Here is a 20,910-nt window from a genome sequence, read left to right on the forward strand (position 1 = left end):
ACCAGTGGGAATGTACTAATAGAGCATAATATGTACTAACTTTCATACAATTAACAAACCAAGACAAAACCAATCAGATTGTAAACCACAGAATTAACCATGACAATGCAAGACGAAAGGAGCAGTAAGAAAAAAAATTCATTGTCACAGTGGATGGATACAGTAACAACAAAATCATCATCATCTTAACTTAAAAAATTCACCAGGTCCGTATCTACCACTTTAAACAACACAGCTGAACCCTAGAAGGTTTCTCCGCAAGAAATATGCTAAAACAGAGGGAACTCAAAACAGCACAGCCGTTTCCTGGAGAGTCAGCCTCCAGGAAAGAAAACACATTACATTGTCCACGCAACAAACCACCGCTGCTATGCGACGTGTCAGTTTCCAAGAGGCGAATCATTGTTGTGTGGCTTCGCTCCGTCGTCGACGACAAGTATGTACACTAATAACCACCACTTGGTCATTCCATTGTCTTTCTTCCATCAGTCCATAACCCAAGTGCCTGAGGCCTACCTGCTGTCTTGCCCATTCTCCTAGGCACTCCGAGCATCACCAATCTCACATTCTTCTCGGAATCTGCACTGCACTTCTCCTCCTCGCCGGTCTTCTCTGGTTCTACACAGCCACTGGCCATGGCACTCTCTAGAGAACTGTCGACTGCATTATCAGCACCAGATGATGCATCACACTTCTCTGTGCCAACCTCAGATATCATGTCAGCAACACTGCATCAGCGGCCATCGCAGTGTCATTGTCCTCAGCTGTGTATATATGAAGGAAAGATTCATCACGCCCATTTGTGCATATATGTTTGTACCTCTACTGAATCTGCCAGAAGATGCAAACAGATGGAGTGATGATTCATATCCTCGGGTTTCCTGTAAACTGACTAGACACCAACTTGTCCATTGATCAGTCGATGTTCGATTCTAATACCAAGTAAGAAAAAAATATATAATGCCATAACAAAGTAGGGCATCAGTTACTCTAGTCTAGTCTAGCGTTGAATTTTGAGAACAAAATAAAAACAAAAAGATCACACAATCTGCTACCGCTGGTTATGGCTAGGAAGGAAAAACGGTTCAGTTGTTCATAACAACAATCTTCAACAAGCTACCAGCTTTGCTACCACCAGCAGTAGCCCTGACTGATTCTATTCAGCTAGACTGCTACCAGATGGAGCCTAATACGTTGTATCTGTCACTCACAAACTAGAAAACTCAATGAGATTGTAAACAACAGAATTAACCACGACAATGCAAAACAAAAGGAGCAGTAACAAATGTCATCATCACAATGAACGGATACAATAACAACAAAACCATCATCATCTTAAAGTATCTACCACTTTGGGCAACACAGCTGAACACTATAAGGTTTACTAAAACAGAGGGAACTCAAAACGGCAGACGAACCGTTTCTTGAAGCTCCAGGAAAGGAAACACATTACATTGTCTACACGACAAACCACCGCTGGTATGCAACGTGTCAGTTTCCAAAAACGGAATCACCATCGCATCGCTTGGGTCTGCCGTGGCCGACAAGTATGTACAGCAATAACCACCACTTCTGTCTATCTTTCTTCCACCAGCCAATAGCCCAAGAGCCTCAGGCCTCTTGGCTATTGCCCTGGAAACTTGCAGCATCACCAATCTCAGCGTTCTTCTCTGAACCTGCGCTGTAGCTCTCCTCCTCCTTGCCGCTCTTCTCAGGCTCTACACTGCCATTCTCTAGAGACTTGTTGACTCCATTATCAGGCGCATCACCCTTCTCAGTGCTATCCTCAAATGTGTTGCCAGCATCAGCGGTGGCATCGCCCATCTCAGCGTCATTCTTCAGAGCCTCCTCAACGGTGTGGTTGACAGCACCAGCTGCACCACTCCCAGTGCCATTCTGCAGAGCCACCACCTCGACAGCATCAGCATTAGCATCACCCCTCTCAGTGCCATTCTCCAAAGCCTGCTCAACTGCGTCATCAGCACCAGCTGCGGCAGCAATAGCATTACCAACCTCAGTGCCATTCTCCACAGCAGCAGCAGCAGCATTAGCAACAGCAGCGTCAGAGAATCGTGCCTCGATGGCCTCCAGACGGCGCCTCATGTCTCCCACCTCCTGCTCCATGAGAAAGAGGCGCTCCTTGAGCGTGAGATTCTCCTCCTCCAGCCTCGCAACATGCACATCCACATCATCCTCCTGGTTCTGGTCGTACAGCTCGTCGTCGTCCTCAAACACGGCGCCAGGGCCAGGCTGCGGGTAGACCATCTCGAACCTGCTGAGGTCGTGGTCGAGCCTCCTCTCGACCTCCACGTGCTCCTCCACATCGCTTCCCCCGCTGGAGTCGTCGTCGTCGGAGGAGGAGGAGGGGGCGTGGTTGGCGGGGCGGAGGCGGATGAGGCCCTTCATGGAGCCGTAGCCGTCGACGCCCCACTGTTGCTGCGCCAGCACGTCGGAGAGGAGCCTCTCGTCGTGGGCGGGGGAGATGACGGGGGTGGGCAGCACGGCGGGGGTGACGGGGCTCGGGGAGACGAGCGGCGCGATGCCCCCCGCGCGCTTGGCGCGGATGATGAAGGAGGAGGTGTTGCGCGGGGCCTTGGCCTTGGGCTTGTGGAAGAAGGGCCTCCGGTTGCTGTTGGGGTTGGGTTTGAACCAGCGGCGGGCCTTGGCGCGGTTCTGCACCTGGAGGTCGCCGATGGCGGGGGGCTGGTAGGCGGCGGAGTTGGAGTTGGGGTTGGGGTTGGGGTTCTTGCGCTTCCAGCCGCGGTTGGGTGGGGGGAGGAACGGCAGCTGTGGCGGCGGCATGGCGTCGGAGGAGGTGGGTGGCCACATGGGGAAGCTCCGGGGCATCATCATCTGGTTGGGATCCATGGCCGCGAGGATGGATGGATTCGTGGAGAGAGCTGATCTGTGATGTGTACCAGGCCGGGATCGGTGGAATTTGGTGGCCGGCCGGAGCAGCGATTCGTCCGTCGAAACCCTAACCCTAGCTAGCGCCGATTGGTGGTGGGGGGATTAAGACGAGGAAGGAGGAGGATTAGCGCGGTGAGATTGGGGGATTAATAAGGGCACAAATCAATCGCCTACGGACCTCTTCTTGTTTTCGTTTCCTTCTGTTTTCGATTGGGGAATGAATGGCAAAGGGAAATCTGGAGGTTGAAGAAGAAGAAGAAAAATGAGCCGGTTGTGGTCTGAATTTATAGGCCGCGGACGGCCCAGATTAGTTTCGCATAGGCCCAGATTTTTACATAGGCCACACACACGCTACCGAAATCAACCAATCATCCGGGCTTTCTCCTTCTCGACCTCTCTCGAAAGCTCCTCTCTGTCCTGCTGTGGAGGCGAGGGGAGAAAGGGCGGTGGAGCTGTGACTTTCTTGAGGCAACGCCGGCCTTTGCTGCGGTGGTGCGACGACAACGAGCTCAACCACGCGGGAGGCATCCTCGCCTCTACGATCTTCGGCCGGCATGGTGGCTTCTCTTCAACCACCGATGCGGAGGCTCTTCACCGCTTCTGCTACTAGAGCTCACCGCTTCTTCGCCGCCAAGTGGTGCATCCTCGGTGGCTTGGAGGTGTCTAGTGGCAGCGGATCCTCGCCGGAAGGGGGCGCTCGAGCATTCTAACCTTGTTCCTCGGTGGCGACGCCTTGAGGACGCCGGCGAGCTTTGGGGGAGCCACTCAAGGATTTAGTTGTATTTTTATTTTTCTTACCAGGATGTTATCTATAACTATAAATGAGGGTCAGGTTCTTTAAGGAGAGTTTTGTTAGGGGCCTCCTTGTAATTTATACCTACCACGTGGTATGTGAATGAAGCTCCACTAGGGTCTTCTAGACCCCTCCATTGTTCAAAAAAATCAACCAATCCTCCATTCACCTTTGTATCTCTCAGTCTATCTTCTCTTTCGTCCCATTTGATAAATAAAGCTGCAACGGCCAAACCAGGTGGAGAGGAAAACTTCTTACAAAGCAGATCAAAGAAAATAGAAAAAAAACACAAAAACCCAAATTTGTCACCGAAGACATAGACACACAATTAAGTTGAGTTAAGAACACGCAATTGTTTTAAAGAGACATTTACTAAATTTTTGAGTCATGAATATTTCTAATTTGAAACCATTTTACATGGTGAACCATTCTAAAGTTAGGTAACTTTTTAAAATTTTGGAACCATTTTACTCGGTGAACTTTTTTTTGAATTTGAATTATTTTTGAAATCACAGAAAAATGGAACCATTTTATCCGATGAATATTTATTGAATTTGAACAATTAAAAAATTGAACATTTTTAAAACCTGAGTAATTTTGAAACTAACATTTTAAAATCATGAAATTTGTAAATTTTAAACTTTTTTAAAATCTTCGACATTTTTTTTACTTTCTTATGTCCTTTCCTTTTCTTCCTATTAGTTTTTTGTTATCTTTCCTTTTCTTTTTTATAAAATATACTAAAATTTGATTTTTTTTTTACTCGTGAACATAACCATTTTTACCGGGTGAAGTTTTTTAATAAATTTAAACCGTTTTTTACTCAGTAAACAATTTTTAAATATGAACATTTTTAACTCGTGAACATTTTTTAAAATTTGAACCTCTTTAAATCATGAAGTTTTTCTTAATCTGCACCTTTTTACCTAGTGAACCATTTTCAAAAAAAAAAGTGAACCATTTTCAAATCTGATTTTTTTTAACTAATTCTTTTTTTGACTCATGAACATCTTAAAAATCTGAACATTTCCAAAAATCATGAACATTTTTAGAATATTACAGATTGGTTTTCAGGTTTTATTTTTTAACCAGGCATGTAGTTCGCTGGTACCACGGGAATTACGATCTGTATATGTTTTCCGTCGCTGAAGTTGCTGTACCTGGTCGCTTGGAACTTTGGAAGGACCTTAGCTAGGCCCATCTAACGAAAGATAGAACTGGCTGCGTGAGCGACCGCGTATCGGATCTACCTAGAGACTGATCTTCGCGGAGAGAAACATTCTCCCGCGAAACGCACCAGCTAGTGACACATATCAATCTATGCGACCCTAACTATTGGGTTCCTGCGCGACACGAACGACTACGCACGATGCAAGTGAGTGCTCTTGATAAGGGGTGGTGGTGATGCACACACGATGAATACAGCGGAGATAACACGATGAGAAGGTGGAGATAACTTGTATGACGCCGACGAAGTCTCTCGATTGATTCATGTCGCCAATGCAACAGCTCTCAATCCTGCAAGATATTCGTCACTACACACACTTGCACACGTAGCCGCCGACCACGAAACAGTAAATTGCAACCGTCTAATTCCCAATGAAACAGCAGATCACACAAAACTTTTAGTAGAAAAACACCAAATCGATGCGAATTGATGTATAGATTCAATAGAGTTGAAAAGCAATCAACTACGAACTAGGGTTTATCTTAAACGTGGTCTAAAACTATTATGGGACGTCCTTGGCACTTATATAGGGGTTCAGGGAAGTCGAGAAAATACAATAATAACCGATCCAGATCGGGATCTGTTCGAGACTGACTCGGACACGGTCTGCCTGGGGGCCGGTCGACCGGGCCAGGGGCCGGGCTGTGACCGGGCCAAGGGGCGGGCTCTCAGTATACCCATCCGGATGTCACCGGTCTAGGAGCCGGCGCCCGTCGCGCTCACCCGGCGTGGGAGCCGGTGTGACCGGGCGTGGGATCGGGCCGGCCAGCGTGGCGGCCGGCGCGCCGGGCGTAGCGCCGACCGGGACTTCGTCTTCCTTTTTCGCGCATGTCTCCCTCTCCTCCCTCGCGCGTCCATGAGGTGTCTTCATGTTCAGCACCATGTCCATATGTTCTCCTCCTCCTCGTGCGATGCTTCCTTATCCTCGTATCCGGTCATACACAAGTCAAAAGATTTAGGTAGTATAAAATTCTCATCAATCAAAGTATCGTTTAAGAACAAGTTTACCTGTTGTTTTGACTTTAATGGACTGAGCTTCACAGCAACATCTTCTTCATCTTGCAATAACGGAGGTAGTGGTTCGATAGGGATATCCTCATCAGCTCTCCTGCGCAATGCGGGCGAGTGCACTGCCCACACACGTACACCATCGCTCGCCTCGCGAGTAGTACATTGGAAAGCTGCAACCGCACACCACCGTACCTGTTTTAGCACATGCATGCAAATCAAATCTATAAAATCAAATCTATGCAAATCAAATCAATTAGCTCTATCTCTGATCATCCACCTGCCTCTACCGCATGGTTTTTTAGTTGCAGGGATAAGTACGTTCAGTAAAGAAGTACACCTACACATAAGTACAGTTATGCATAATACACGGGTACAGATGCATACAACACACGAGTACATATGCGTACAACATACTGCTGGAATTTGGGGCATTTGGCCTTTGGCCCATGACCCATTATCAAATTCTGAAACTCACATGACCCATTCCAAAAATCAGTGGCAGCACTAGTGGGGACTAAAGTTTAGTCCCACATTGCTAGTTGGAAGAGAGTTGGAGTGGTATATAAGGTGGGCTGTTCTAGTCCTAGTAAGTGAGTGAGAAGAGAGAGGGCCCTCGCGCACTCCTCCTCCGCCGCCCGCCACGCCACGGCACGGGTTGCGGGAATCTCGCCGAGCCGAGCTTATCTTTTTGTTGTTTGGGAAATTAATTGTGTAATCAATTTTGAGTCATTAACGGACGCGTTACTCAGCCGTTTTGTCTTCCGGTTTTTCTGGATTGTGGCTGTGCCGACTCGGACGTGGGCTGCGCCCCACGTCCTTCCCGAACCGCACTATATAAGATCCTGCGCAACCCTAGCCGCCGGGACTAGACGCATACGCGACTACCTGTTTCCAGTTCTTTGCGCCGCCGCCTTTGTCTTCCTCATCCCGTCCGTCGGCGTGCACCGACTGCCGGGACAGTAGGCCTCCGGAACCCTGCCTCTCGTGAACCTGTACGAGTGAGGGGCAATCAGGTTTTTGGGGAGCGCTCCGGCGCGACTACTGGCATCACGACGTCGTCATTGGACGACGAGTTCCTCCACAACGACAACTTCTTCCCGGACCTCAGCGACTTCTTCAACAACCTCAACATGGGCGACAACGACGCTGCTGCGAAGTATGTGATCTTGTCGTTTCTCTTTCAGTCTCTGTTAGAGTTTCTTCTTCTAGTTTCTGTGGTAGATGCGATCAGTTTGTCTTGTTTTCATGTGATCTATTCATCTACCTTACTAGTCTGCATGATTAGTTTATTTGTTATTTTCGTAGTCATGATTTATCAATTACTCGTACGGATTATTTCATATGGATATTTGCTTATATTTCCAACAATCCAAAAACCTGAATTTAGTCAAATTAATTCAAGCAGCGTTGCTGCCGCTACTCGACCTCCTCTCTTTGATGGTATGCATTACAAGAGGTGGCGCACAAAGGCAGTTCTATGGTTTACGAACCTAGGCTGTTTTAGCGCCACAGATGCTAGACCAGAGGGGCCTCTCTCTGCAGAGGAGCAGGAAAAGTTTGAGAAGGTCGACGCCATGTTTAAGGCTGCCTTGTTCAGCATTCTCGGGGACAACATTGTTGACCCGTACATGGCTTTCGACCATGGTAAAGATGCGTGGGATGCGCTCGTGGCCAAATTTGGGGTCTCAGACGCTGGCACTGAATTGTATGTCATGGAGCAATACTATGACTACAGGATGACTGATGAGCGCTCCGTGATTGAGCAGGCTCATGAGATTCAGTCACTTGCCAAAGAACTCGAGCAGTTTAAGTGTACCTTACCGGACAAATTTGTGGCCGGTGACATTATTGCCAAGCTTCCTCCTTCGTGGAGGAACTTTGCTACTTCTCTGAAACATAAGAGACAAGAGTTTTCTGTTTCGGATCTCATTGGCTCGCTTCATGTGGAAGAGAAGGCGAGAGCAAAGGACACACGCGCTCGTAGTTTTGAGGGAGGTACTAGTGCCAATATGGTACAGAAGAAAACCTTCCAATCTCACAAGTCCAAGAATAAGAACAATGGAAAAGGCAAGTTTGACGAGAAGAACAAAGCCTCTAACTCAACCAACTTTAAGAGGAAGACTCCTTATAAGAAGAAAGGGAACTGCCATGTTTGTGGCGCTCCTGGACATTGGGCTCCTGATTGCCCAGAACGCCATGATCGGCGTGGGAACAGCGGCAAGTCCGCAAATGTTGTTATTGGTGTTGATACTGAGATGAAGGACGTTGGGTACGGTATTTCTCCTACTGTCCTTTCAGTATGTAATTCTCCCGATTGGTGGATAGACACCGGAGCCAATACACATGTATGTTCTGATGTCTCTATGTTTTCTTCTTATCAGGCCGCAAGGACTTGCTCCGTGCTGATGGGAAACGGCTCACGTGCTTCTGTTCGTGGTGTTGGTACGGTGGATCTGAAGTTTACTTCAGGAAAGACCATCCAGCTGAAGAATGTGCAGCACGTTCCATCAATTAATAAGAATCTCGTTAGCGGATCGCTTCTATGTCGAGATGGTTTTAAGTTGGTTTTTGAGTCCAATAAAGGTGTAATTTCCAAGTGTGGACAATTTGTTGGAAAGGGTTATGTGTGCGGAGGCTTGTTCCGCTTATCTTTGTCAGACTTATGTACTCAAATTATTAATCATGTTTGCAATGATAGTGAGTCCGATATTTGGCACTCACGACTTTGTCATATTAATTTTGGGTGCATGACGCGGCTAGCGAATATGAATATAATTCCGAAATTTGCTATTGTCAAGAAATCCAAGTGCCAAGTATGTGTGCAAGCTAAGCAACCACGTAAGTCTCATAAGACTGCGGAGGCAAGAGACTTGGCACCGCTGGAACTTATACATTCGGATCTTTGTGAAATGAATGGTGAATTGACAAAAGGAGGGAAACGATACTTCATGACTTTAATTGACTCTACTCGATATTGTTATGTGTATCTCCTGAAATCTAAAGATGAAGCTCTTAATCACTTCAAAATCTTTAAAGCTGAAGCAGAAAACCAACTTGATCGAAAGATCAAGCGGCTAAGGTCTGATCGTGGTGGAGAGTATTTTTCCAACGAGTTTGATTCTTTTTGTGCGGAACATGGTATTATCCATGAGAGGACGCCTCCCTACTCACCTCAGTCAAATGGGGTGGCAGAAAGAAAGAACCATACTCTAACTGATTTGGTTAACGCCATGTTTAGATACATCGGGTCTATCCAAGGCATGGTGGGGGGAGGCGATATTGACTGCATGTCTTGTCCTAAACCGTGTCCCCACAAAGAACAAAACCATTACCCCTTTTGAGGAATGGGAAAGGAAAAGGTTGAAACTCTCTTATCTACGAACTTGGGGCTGTTTGGCGAAAGTAAATGTGCCGATACCCAAGAAGCGCAAGCTTGGACCAAAAACCGTGGATTGTGTTCTTCTGGGATATGCTTTTCATAGCATTGGCTACAGATTTTTGATAGTAAAATCTGAGGTATCCGACATGCATGTTGGTACAATTATGGAGTCGAATGATGCGACTTTCTTTGAGGACATCTTTCCTATGAAAGAAACGTCTAGCTCATCAATTCAGGAGATGCCCAGTTCATCTACTCAGGAATTGTTTCCTGAACCAACCATGGCTATAGAACACTTTGATAATCCTGTGGAGGATGACAATGAAGCTCCCAAAAGGAGCAAGAGACTGAGGACTGCAAAGTCCTTTGGTCATGATTTCATTGTGTACCTCGTGGATGATACTCCCACTTCTATTTCAGAAGCCTATGCATCTCAGGATGTTGACTACTGGAAGGAAGCTATCCGTAGCGAGATGGATTCCATCTTAGCTAATGGAACTTGGGAGGTTACTGATCGTCCTTATGGGTGCAAACCTGTAGGATGCAAGTGGGTGTTCAAGAAAAAGCTTAGGCCCGATGGTACTATTGAAAAGTACAAGGCACGACTTGTGGCCAAGGGTTATACTCAGAAAGAAGGCGAAGACTTCTTTGATACATACTCACCTGTAGCTCGACTGACCACTATTCGAGTACTACTTTCCTTGGTTGCCTCTCATGGTCTTCTCGTTCATCAAATGGATGTTAAGACTGCTTTCCTAAATGGAGAGCTTGAAGAGGAAATTTATATGGAGCAGCCTGATGGATTTGTAGTAGATGGTCAAGAAGGAAAGGTGTGTAAATTACTGAAATCTTTGTATGGGCTTAAGCAAGCACCGAAGCAGTGGCATGAGAAGTTTGAAAGAACTTTAACCGCTGAAGGCTTTGTTGTAAACGAGGCTGACAAGTGTGTATACTATCGCCATGGTGGGGGCGAGGGAGTTATTCTTTGTCTCTATGTCGATGACATATTGATATTTGGGACCAGCCTTACTGTGATTAAGGAGGTCAAGGAGTTCCTATCTCGTTGTTTTGAGATGAAGGACTTGGGAGTAGCTGATGTGATCTTAAACATCAAGCTGATGAAGGATGACGATGGTGGGATTACATTGCTTCAGTCCCACTATGTGGAAAAGATCCTGAGTCGCTTCAGGTATGGTGACTGCAAATCTTCTCCAACGCCTTATGATCCTAGTGTGATAATTCGTAAGAATAAAAGAGTTGCTAGAGATCAATTGCGATATTCACAGATCATTGGCTCGCTTATGTATTTAGCCAGCGCCACGAGGCCTGACATCTCCTTTGCTGTAAGTAAGCTCAGCCGCTTTGTGTCTAGACCTGGACATGTTCATTGGCATGCTCTTGAGAGAGTTTTGCGCTATTTGAAAGGCACTGCGAGTTATGGCATTCACTATACTGGGTATCCAAGGGTACTTGAGGGTTATAGTGATGCAAATTGGATATCTGATGCTGATGAGACTAAGGCCACAAGTGGTTATTTGTTTACATTTGGAGGTGGCGCTGTTTCCTGGAAGTCTTGCAAGCAGACCATCATTACGAGGTCAACTATGGAAGCAGAACTCACAGCATTAGACACAGCCACTGTTGAAACAGAGTGGCTTCGTGAGCTCTTGATGGACTTACCTGTGGTTGAGAAACCAATACCCGCTATTCCTATGAACTGTGATAATCAAACAGTGATCGTCAAAGTAAACAGTTCTAAGGATAATATGAAGTCATCAAGGCATGTGAAGAGGAGACTGAAAACTGTCAGGAAAATGAGAAACTCCGGAGTTATAGCGTTGGATTATATCCATACGTCTAGAAACCTGGCAGACCCCTTCACAAAGGGACTATCACGAAATGTGATAGAAAATGCATCAAGGGAGATGGGTATGAGACCCACAGTATGAGCTGCCCACGGTGGTAACCCACTCTATGTGATCGGAGATCCCGTGAATTAGAGCCGGGAGACAAGTTTTTGGTTAGTTGGGAGGAGAGTATATATCCCTATAGCAATTTTTCCACTCCATAAGATGCAATACTCTCCTAATCTGCATGGCAGGTTGATAATTATCTTAATGTGTTCTGAGTGGCTTATTTTAGCAGAGATGTTGTCCTGCAGAATATCTTTTGAAGAACACACCTATATGAGTCTGATTGTTAAACGTCGCAATCTATGAGAGTTGGGTGCTCTCTAGTTGACAAGGTATCAACTTGTCAATGCCTACGGGTTGTAGACTAGGGTTTAGTTGGAAGTAGAGGGCAAGTAGATCTCGAAGGTTTCAGCCGAAAAGTACTCGACAATTATGAAATTAGGGTTTGAGAAACAATGATTCGATGATCTCTTCGTCCCTCGACTCCCCCTTATATAAGAGGCAGAGCCGAGGGATTCGTGTTGTACAAATTACAGAGTCCGGGAAGGTTTCTAACTCATCCCGCAAGATTACAAATAACACTTCCTATTACAACTCTACCTTTCCTTAATAATATCTTGGGCTTCCGAATCTTCTTATTCTTCGGGTAGTGGGCCTTCAGTAAACCCCGGGTACTATCTTCGGCAGGCCCATTTGGGATGCCTATGTCAGTAGCCCCCGAGATTTTACTTGAATCGTAGAGTCAGGGAAAATCTCCACTGTTTATTTTTATTCGACAACTTTAACTTGTCTATATTTCTTCACATAAACTTCTATATTGTGCAGGGATAATGGTAGTTGGGGCTAGTTCATCTGACGGATCAGGTACTAGTTAACTGCTCTAGTGGCAATCCGCAAAAACCTACTTCAAGATCACGTCCCTGGACATGACCTCGGGATACTGGTGTAAACTTCGACAGGTGCCGCTTAAGGTCTTACCATTCTATCGAGTCCCAGTAAAATTTATCGGGTACCTAACGCGTCCGTTAGGATTTTTCTTCGTATCTGTTGATACGGATAAAAGTAGCAAACCGACGTTAGAGACGGCGCCACGCCTCACATAACGGATCTGGGGTCTTACCTTCGCAAAGTTTTGCGGCATTCAGAAATTGATCGGAACTTTGGCGTTCTGAGAATATATTGTCGAGTGCTTATTCGGCTGTTGGAATGGCACATTTTATTGAGTCAAAGATGACTTAAATTGTTCTCCCGATGGGAGTATATGCAGAGTTATTTATAACTCGAAATATACTCTTTTGCTCTTCTATCTTTCTTCTTTTCATTTTTTCTTTCTTTTTTATAATTTCATCGGGCACGCGAACAGCGTTCCCAATGGGAGTAGCCCCCGAGGCTACAGCCAAGGACTTGTGCTTGGTTGTAGGCTCCACGCCTTATGCCGCTATATTTTTTCCCTCTCCCGAAGTTTTACAATTGCTCGGGTGCGCGAACAGCGCTCCCGATGGGAGTAGCCCCCGAGGCTATGAACAAATATTTGTATTTGATCATAGGCTCACGCCATTTCTATTTTGTCTTTCTTTTTCTTTTTTCCAAAGTAGCCCCGAGCATTTGATCAAAAACTTGTATTTGATCAAAGGCTCAACATTATTTTTCCATGTCGCCTTTTATGAAGATGTTGTGGCGAATTTTTCCTTCTGCCAAGGTGACGTTATTGCTGACGATAGCCACGATTGCCAGTCAAAAATCGCGAGAAGTCTTCTCCCGCTGCCTTGCGGGCCCAATTTATCCACTATCTTGACACGTCGTGCAGGTGGGGGACACACGTCCTCCGCTTTTTCTGGCGCACGTACCGTAACTTCTCTAATGTTAAAATACTTGTTTACCCTTGTTTCCACGTGTCTATCATCTACCGCGCACTCTTCCCATCCAACGGTCCGCCGCTTCGCCGCACCTCTATATAAGATCTCCTTTCTTCTTCCTCGAGCACTTCCGCTCGCGCCGTTCTTGTGCTCTCCTCTGCAAAACCTCCTGCGCTCCACAATTCCCTAATCTCATCTTCTCCAAACTGCATTCCTGCGCCATTGTTGATGCCACTGCGTAGTTTGACCAGGCACAGCACGCCGGAATCATCAATGGCCGCCGTGGATCTGGGAACCGCGGAGTGGGAAAGGTCCAAGATTTCCACCCAGGACATCAATCTGCTGAAAAAGCTGGGGATCAGCAAGAAGCCCAAAGCGCTGAGCTTCCCTAGTGAGGAAAGCTACCCAACCCCTCCAATGGGGTATCGGGTAAGTTTTGTCGACCACCTCATCCGCGGTCTTTCCGCCCCCATTCATCCTTTTCTCCGCGGACTGCTCTTTATTTACGGTCTGCAACTTCACCACCTCACGCCCAATTCCATCCTCCATATCTCCATTTTCATCACCCTCTGCGAGGCCATCCTTGGCGTCCAGCCTAACTGGGCGCTATGGAAGCGCATTTTCTTTTGTCGCCGTAATGGCTCTCCCAACGTCGCCTATAATATAGGCGGCGTTGTTATTTCCGTTCGCCCCACCGTCGATTACTTCGACGTCAAACTTCCTGACTCAGTCCAGGGTGGCGCAAGAAGTGGTTGTACATTCAGGAAGAAGACCATGGATGTGCTGAAGACAACATCCCTCCCTTCGATGGTGCCGAGAAAATCCTTCGCCGCCGCTCCTGGGACGCAGAGGCTACCGAAGAAGAAAAAATAGCGACAGAAGCCCTGATGACTCGCATCCATGAGTTGCAAAATACTCGCGGCAAAGAGTTGTCAGGTATCCATATCACGGCATATTTTCTTAGGACTAGAGTGCAGCCGTCTGTGCTCGCAAATACCCTCTCTGGAAATATGCTGGCGACAAGGACGCAGATCGGTTGTCAGCGGATTTAGAGGTCAAGGACTTAGAAAAGCTTGTCCGAAAAATCTCTTCTCTCAGCAAAAAAGATCCTGTCCCTTCTTCTTGCCGTGTAAAACCATTCAGCGCCGCCAATCCACTTCCCAAGGTAACCTTTGTCGATTGATTTGTTATTTCTTTGCTATCTTTTTTGTAACTCCTTTTCTGATATCTTCCCCTATTTTTTTACAGAACCATCCAAATCTTGTCTCGCTTCCTCCTCTTCCTGAAGGTGGAGAAGTCGAGGAAAGGGCCGTTGTCACTGATGACAACCAAGATGCCCCCTCCTTTGTGAATGAACCCGTGGATTCTCTAAAATCTGCGGGATCTTCTGAAAAGGAGGCTGCCTCCGAAGGCACCGTTGTCAAGACAATCTCCTCCTCCTGTTGTTTCTCCAAGGAACAAGAGGAAGAGGAATGATGCCGAAGATTCCGGCACCTCCAAAACCGAAGAAGTTGGTCCTTCACGTCAGAAGGCAACTTATGATCCATATCTTGAATCCCTCATCAGCTCGTAAGTCACTTTTATTTCCCCTTATTTTTGTACTCGAAATTTTTTGTCTATCTTGTTTTTTATGCTGTCGACTTTTAATCGTATTGATGATGAGGAAGAAGTACCAACTCTTGATGTGGCTGCTCGAACGAGCACGTCACATACTTTAATTGTTTCGGAGACGCCAGTTGAAGGAGAAGAATCCTCGCCTCCTCAACAAAATGTCGGCGTTCGCACTCCTCCGTCGAGCCCTCTTGTCCCTTCACCAAAAAGGACAAGGGTGGAAACAATCCCGGAGCCTACCCTCCAATTGGGTAGCTCCTCTAATTCTCTCTTGGATGATGTAAGTTCTTGATTTTCTTGTCATTATCTATATTTCCTCTGCTTGTTTTTTCATGCCTTCATATTTTTCCCATACCGATGTTTTCTTTCTTTGTCCTTCTTCGACAGCCTATGATCAAAGAGCTTGTTCGTATCGGTGCCCAATTCATTGGGTACTGTGAATATGCCAGCAAGACTGAAGGTAATAACCTTTTAATGACCCTTGTTTATAGCTTGTTGCTCCTATTTTGTCGCAATTTTGACGATTCCTTACTATTTTGGCAGAGAAACTTGCAGAAGACAACAAGTTTGTCGACACTCTTGCTCAGAAACTGGAGCAAAGTGAAACGGCTCGCAAGAAAGCTGAACTTGACGCTGGCCAAGCTAAAGCAGAGGCTGAGAAGGCCAAGGAAAAAGCTGCCGATGTCGAAGATCTGCAAAAAAGACTTGATGACGCTGAAACTGCTTTGAACGAGCACAAGGCCGCCCAGGCTACTCGTGAACAGGCGATCATTAAGCGCTTGAACACGCAGAATCGACGCTTCCTTGGTAACTTTGTCGATCCCTTCTATCTTTCTTAGGCTTGCTTTTCCTTGCTTGCTGTCGACCAACATATATTTTCTGCGGCAGGTAAAACAAACCAAGAATTTGAGCTTGAAGATCCCGACAATGATCCCCTCCTTGACGCACTCTCTTTCCTGGAGTTTCATGGAACCGAGGTTCGCGAGGGCATGGAGCATGCTGACACAGGATTATCAAGGCTGTTCCCCTACTTCTTCCCGAAGAAAGAGGAGCCCAAGACTTTCCTTGCTCTTGCCAAGGACTTCAATCCACCAGAAGATCTTGGACTGAAGATGCGCCAGGAGAACATGAAGATTGCTGTCGAAAGCACTGTTGCCTTGGTCGCTGATAGCCAACAAACTATCGACTGGGCGAAAGTAGGCGACACAGACCAGATAGAGCAAACAAAATGGCGATCTTTAATCAAGGCAGCCAAGCCCAACACGAAGAAAATCTTGGCCTATCTCGGGATCAAGCCATCTGCAACTCCTAGCTCATCAAGGCCGGAGGTCTAGTTGATTGCCTCTTCTTTTTTATTTTTCTGTTTCTTTAGCTATTGTCGCCATGTTAGCTTTGGCGACAATTATCTTAGTAGTCCTTTTGAAGAACTCCTTCTGTAATATCTATGTAAATTTCCTGAAGATCAATGGAATTCTGTCTTGTACGATCATTTGATATTGAAATTTTCTTTTCCAGTTGATTTTTGATAACTACTCTGCCAGTCCTCGTGCTGCCGATACTTCTCCTGCTTCCTCCTTCTCGAAGAAAACCCTAGTCAATGATAATCTCATCGAAGGTTCTTCAAGCAAACATTTGTCACAAGATTTGCAAGAACTTCGACAGCAACTTCAATCCATGAAAAAACAAACTCTGGCAATGATGGAACAATCTCGAAAAGCATCCGAGAGAGAGAAAATCGCTCTTCAACAAGCCAAAGAGGCCATAGCTGCCAAGGATGCTGCAGTGTCGGAAGCTGAGAAAGCCACTACTCGAGAAAATAGCATGCTCGAGCTTATGATTGAAGCTAGCGCGGATATGCTAGGTATGTTTTTTCAACCTCACACTGCTTCTTTCTTTTTGTCACTGTGCCTCCTCTTAAATTTCTTGCTTTGTCACTTAATAGGCTCGGTTCTCGACACTGCCGCTGAAGACGAAAGAGTGAATGTCAGGACAAATCTCCTCGTCAATCTTTCTCTTAACCATGGATGTCTTTTCTGGGCTACTCCTGAGCGAACCCAGCAAATTGTCAGGTTCCAAGATCGCGCTTGTCAGGTGCGCGAATTTCTCAATTTCTGCACGAGAACCTTAACCCTTGTTTACAGGACTTTATTTCCTCGAGATGAGGCTCCCGAAACTCTTCTTGGACTGATGGAGAAATTTAGAGATGCTCCTCGTATACATAACTTTGTGCGAGCTCAATTGACTGCTGGCGCAAGGTTTGCCATGATTATGATACACATTTGCCATCCCAAGTTGGACCTGACGAAGATTGTTGCTGATTGCTTGGCCAAGAAATCGCGGCGGAAAAATAACATTGACTCGATCAATGAGATGGTTACTCATGTGGCTGAGGCGATGATGGATGAACTTCTTCGGATGGATTCAGAATTCTTCATCAAGGGAACCTATGCTGAGCACAAGACAAACAGAGGTTTATCCATAGATAGTATACTAGGCCTGAACTGAACTGTACTATATTGCGAGAAATTATGTCTATATCTTGTCGATCTCTTTGGTTCCGAAGAATTTGTTTATATTGTAAAGCAGCCTATATTGTTGGAGCCCCCGAGCCTTTGGCTAGAGTTTATATTATTTTGCTATCTCGAAGATTCTTCTTCTTGTTGCAAGAAGATATATTTATTTTTTCATCGATGGGTTACAAGCCCCCGAGTATCTTGGTGTCGAAGTTCTATATTTTTGTTGCGAGGTTTTCATACCAAAGCAATAAGATTTTGACGAGTATGCTATATTTATAGTTGTTAGCTTCCGATATTCTATTTGGCGAGGTATTATTGTACCAAGGCGAAATATTTCGGTAAGTCTAGTTTATATTGTATATATTTTGTAACTTGAAGGCGCTGAGCCCCCGAGCGTGTCGAAGAATAAGAGGTATAACTCCACTATCTTTATTATATTGCAGCACCGCGAGCCCGCCTCATTAAAAACCTTTCCGGCCCCACTCGGTGCCCCGAAAAGGAAAAGAGTGCGTCTGAAAATGTCGCAATCTATGAGAGTTGGGTGCTCTCTAGTGAACTCATGAAAGGCCCTGTAGTATGACGTATAAGCTCCAAACCGCGAGGAAGCCTCACGGCAGCCTAGTATCGGTCTAGGCTTTGTATGAAGCTAGTGCGCAGAAAATTTGTAGTTCAAGGCATAGTCCACTATCCAAGTTGCAATCTATTATAATATGAAGCTTTAAGTGGAAGTTCAACTTAACAGTCTCCACGACATACCGGTATATAAAACAATGTTCTGGAAACTTATTGATGAGATGTGCCAATAAGAGTTTGTGGGGGATTGCTGGAATTTGGGGCATTTGGCCTTTGGCCCATGGCCCATTATCAAATTCTGAAACTCACATGGCCCATTCCAAAAATCAGTGGCAGCACTAGTGGGGGCTAAAGTTTAGTCCCACATTGCTAGTTGGGAGAGAGTTGGAGTGGTATATAAGGTGGGCTATTCTAGTCCTAGTAAGTGAGTGAGAAGAGAGAGAGCCCTCGCGCACTCCTCCTCCTCCGCCGCCCGCCTCGCCTCGTCACGACGCGACGCGCCGCGCCGCGGGTTGCGGGAATCTCGCCGAGCCGAGCTTATCTTTTTGCTATTTGGGAAATTAATTGTGTAATCAATTTTGAGTCATTAACGGACGCGTTACTCAGCCGTTTTGCCTTCCGGTTTTTCTGGATTGTGGCTGTGCCGACTCGGATGTGGGTTGTAATCAATTTTGAGTCATTAACGGACGCGTTACTCAGCCGTTTTGCCTTCCGGTTTTTCTGGATCGTGGCTGTGCCGACTCGGATGTGGGTTGCGCCCCACGACCTTCCCGAACCGCACTATATAAGATCCTGCGCAACCCTAGCCGCCGGGACTAGACGCATACGCGACTATCTGTTTCCAGTTCTTTGCGCCGCCGCCTTTGTCTTCCTCATCCCGTCCGTCGGCGTGCACCGACTGCCGGGACAGTAGGCCTCCGGAACCCTGCCTCTCGTGAACCTGTACGGGTGAGGGGCAATCAGGTTTTTGGGGAGCGCTTCGGCGCGACTACTGACATCACGACGTCGTCATCGGACGACGAGTTCCTCCACAACGACAACTTCTTCCCGGACCTCAGCGACTTCTTCAACAACCTCAACATGGGCGACAACGACGCTGTTGCGAAGTATGTGATCTTTTCGTTTCTCTTTAGTCTCTGTTAGAGTTTCTTCTTCTAGTTTCTGTGGTAGATGCGATCAGTTTGTCTTGTTTTCATGTGATCTATTCATCTACCTTACTAGTCTGCATGATTAGTTTATTTATTATTTTCGTAGTCATGATTTATCAATTACTCGTACGGATTATTTCATATGGATATTTTCTTATATTTCCAACACATACAAGTACAGTTGAACATATGGATGAGTAGAAGTACTGTCACGCACACGAGTATGTACATGTACAGACGTACAGTCGTGTACATGAGCAGGTACAGTTGCGCACACGAGCAAATACAGGTATAGTCGCACATATGAGTAAGTACAAAATATAGAAGTATAGTTAGGCACACGAGCGAGTACAGTTACCGATTAAAGGGAAAAACTGTACCAAAAATACTAAAAACAGAAATACTTATCAAGTATAATTAGGTACACACCAAGAGCACAATCATTCAGTATTGGAAGTACAAAAAAAAAATCGTCTAGTTTCGAAGATCTCGACACGAGGATCTCAAAACTGGAAACGGTTTGTAATTTGGATTTATGGTTCTCAAGATATTTCATTTAAAAAAAAGAATCTAGCAAAAAAAGGAAAAGCCGACCCAACCTCTCTTCTACCTTATCCTCACCTTACGACACGTGGCGAGCAGGGAGACAACTTCCCATTGATATTCTAGCACCACAGCGCGTCACCTGTCACGTGTGGAGTGGGTCGCTTTCCCTTCGCAAATGTCGGCTTTTTTCTAAGAGTTAAATACATTTACAGTCCATGTACTTGTCATGTTGATTCGATTTAGTCCTTCTAGTCTCAAACTGCAGAATCGTTGCCATGAAGTTGTTGATTTGACTCAATTTCGTCCTCAACCAAACCCGGCGCTAAAATCGGGATGATATGGACGACACGTGGACATGGGATCCACTGGTAGGGCGGAAAATGCCATGCAATTTTATAGGTAGCCCCTCCCGCACCTTGTCCAATAATTAACGGGCACAAATATTTGCAAATCACGCCTCCCCCGGTTAAGCTTCATCCCTTGTATGTTTGAGGAACGAAAAAATGATAGACAAAGTTTTTACTTATTTTATAACAAAGTCATACTAGACACTCATGACCATAACAACTAGATCAGCCTCTCAACTCATCAAATGTGCCTAGAATCTCATCGTGGTCAATGTAAATGATCACAAAATTGTTGCCATCCTTTACACTGTCAACAATAGCTGCAACATCATGCTCTTGACAGATGAACCGAATAGCACCAGTGTCACCTAGCATATTACAAGGCAAACACCAACTTCATATCTGGGTTGCCATTAATCGCAACAATGAACATCACATTGACATCATAGTAGTCAAACCAGACAGGTTTTCCATCCGGATAACCTTTGTTCTTTTCATTCCCAACAAAAAATCCTCCATGGTACAACATAATTATGAAGACGACCGTCAAGTACCCATCATTGTACTCTACAAACAGCGAAAAACCCCTAAATTTATTTCTTCCATTATTCAGAATCGAACTAACATCAAGTACATGTCACTCTATTCTACGAACATCCACACAAAGTTGACTTTTTAGAAGAAAAACCATGGCCGAGCGGTCGAGGTGAGTCTTACCAAAATACGACGATGGTTCCCCTTCATGGCGGCGGATGGGGACCATCGTCACGACCACCGGGGTTGCCTCGAGGGCCTCTCCCCTCCTCGGACCGTTAGTCGACCTCCGTTCAACCGATCGCCAACACCATCTCACAACGCCTCCTCGTGCTCTCCGCCACCTTGCCTTTCTTCCTTCCTTGAACATACAAGGAATGAAGCTCAACTAGGGGTATGATTTGCAAATATATGTGGCTGTTAATTATTGGATGAGGTGCGGGAGGGGCTACCCATAAAATTGCATGGTATTTTCCGTTCTACCAGTGGATCCCATGTCCACGTGTTGTCCACGTCATCCTGATTTCAACGTCGGGCTAGTTGAG

General features: G+C 45.9%; 1 protein-coding gene across 2 annotated transcripts; it reads right to left on the reverse strand.

Moving 5' to 3' along the window:
• Window positions 1-1,272: 1,272 nt before the first annotated feature.
• Window positions 1,273-3,178, reverse strand: LOC127343323 (uncharacterized). Of its 2 annotated transcripts, XM_051369438.2 has the most exons (2): window positions 2,014-3,178; window positions 1,273-1,896 (listed from the first exon to the last, which is right to left on the reverse strand). In XM_051369438.2, exons 1-2 carry the CDS (start codon window positions 2,866-2,868, stop codon window positions 1,612-1,614), a joined length of 1,140 nt encoding a protein of 379 aa, XP_051225398.1. In that variant the 5' UTR covers window positions 2,869-3,178; the 3' UTR covers window positions 1,273-1,611. The 2 variants fall into 2 exon arrangements, with proteins under 2 accessions (XP_051225398.1, XP_051225397.1); XM_051369437.2 differs by having other exon boundaries at window positions 1,273-3,177.
• Window positions 3,179-20,910: the final 17,732 nt, after the last annotated feature.

The sequence above is a fragment of the Lolium perenne genome, chromosome 3 (genome assembly GCF_019359855.2).
Source record: "Lolium perenne isolate Kyuss_39 chromosome 3, Kyuss_2.0, whole genome shotgun sequence".
In the NCBI taxonomy this organism is placed as follows: domain Eukaryota; kingdom Viridiplantae; phylum Streptophyta; class Magnoliopsida; order Poales; family Poaceae; genus Lolium; species Lolium perenne.

Coding starts and splice junctions, on each gene's coding strand:
- LOC127343323 (XM_051369437.2), bottom strand. CDS start 2,868: ATGGATCCCAACCAGATGATGATGCCCCGGAGCTTCCCCATGTGGCCA.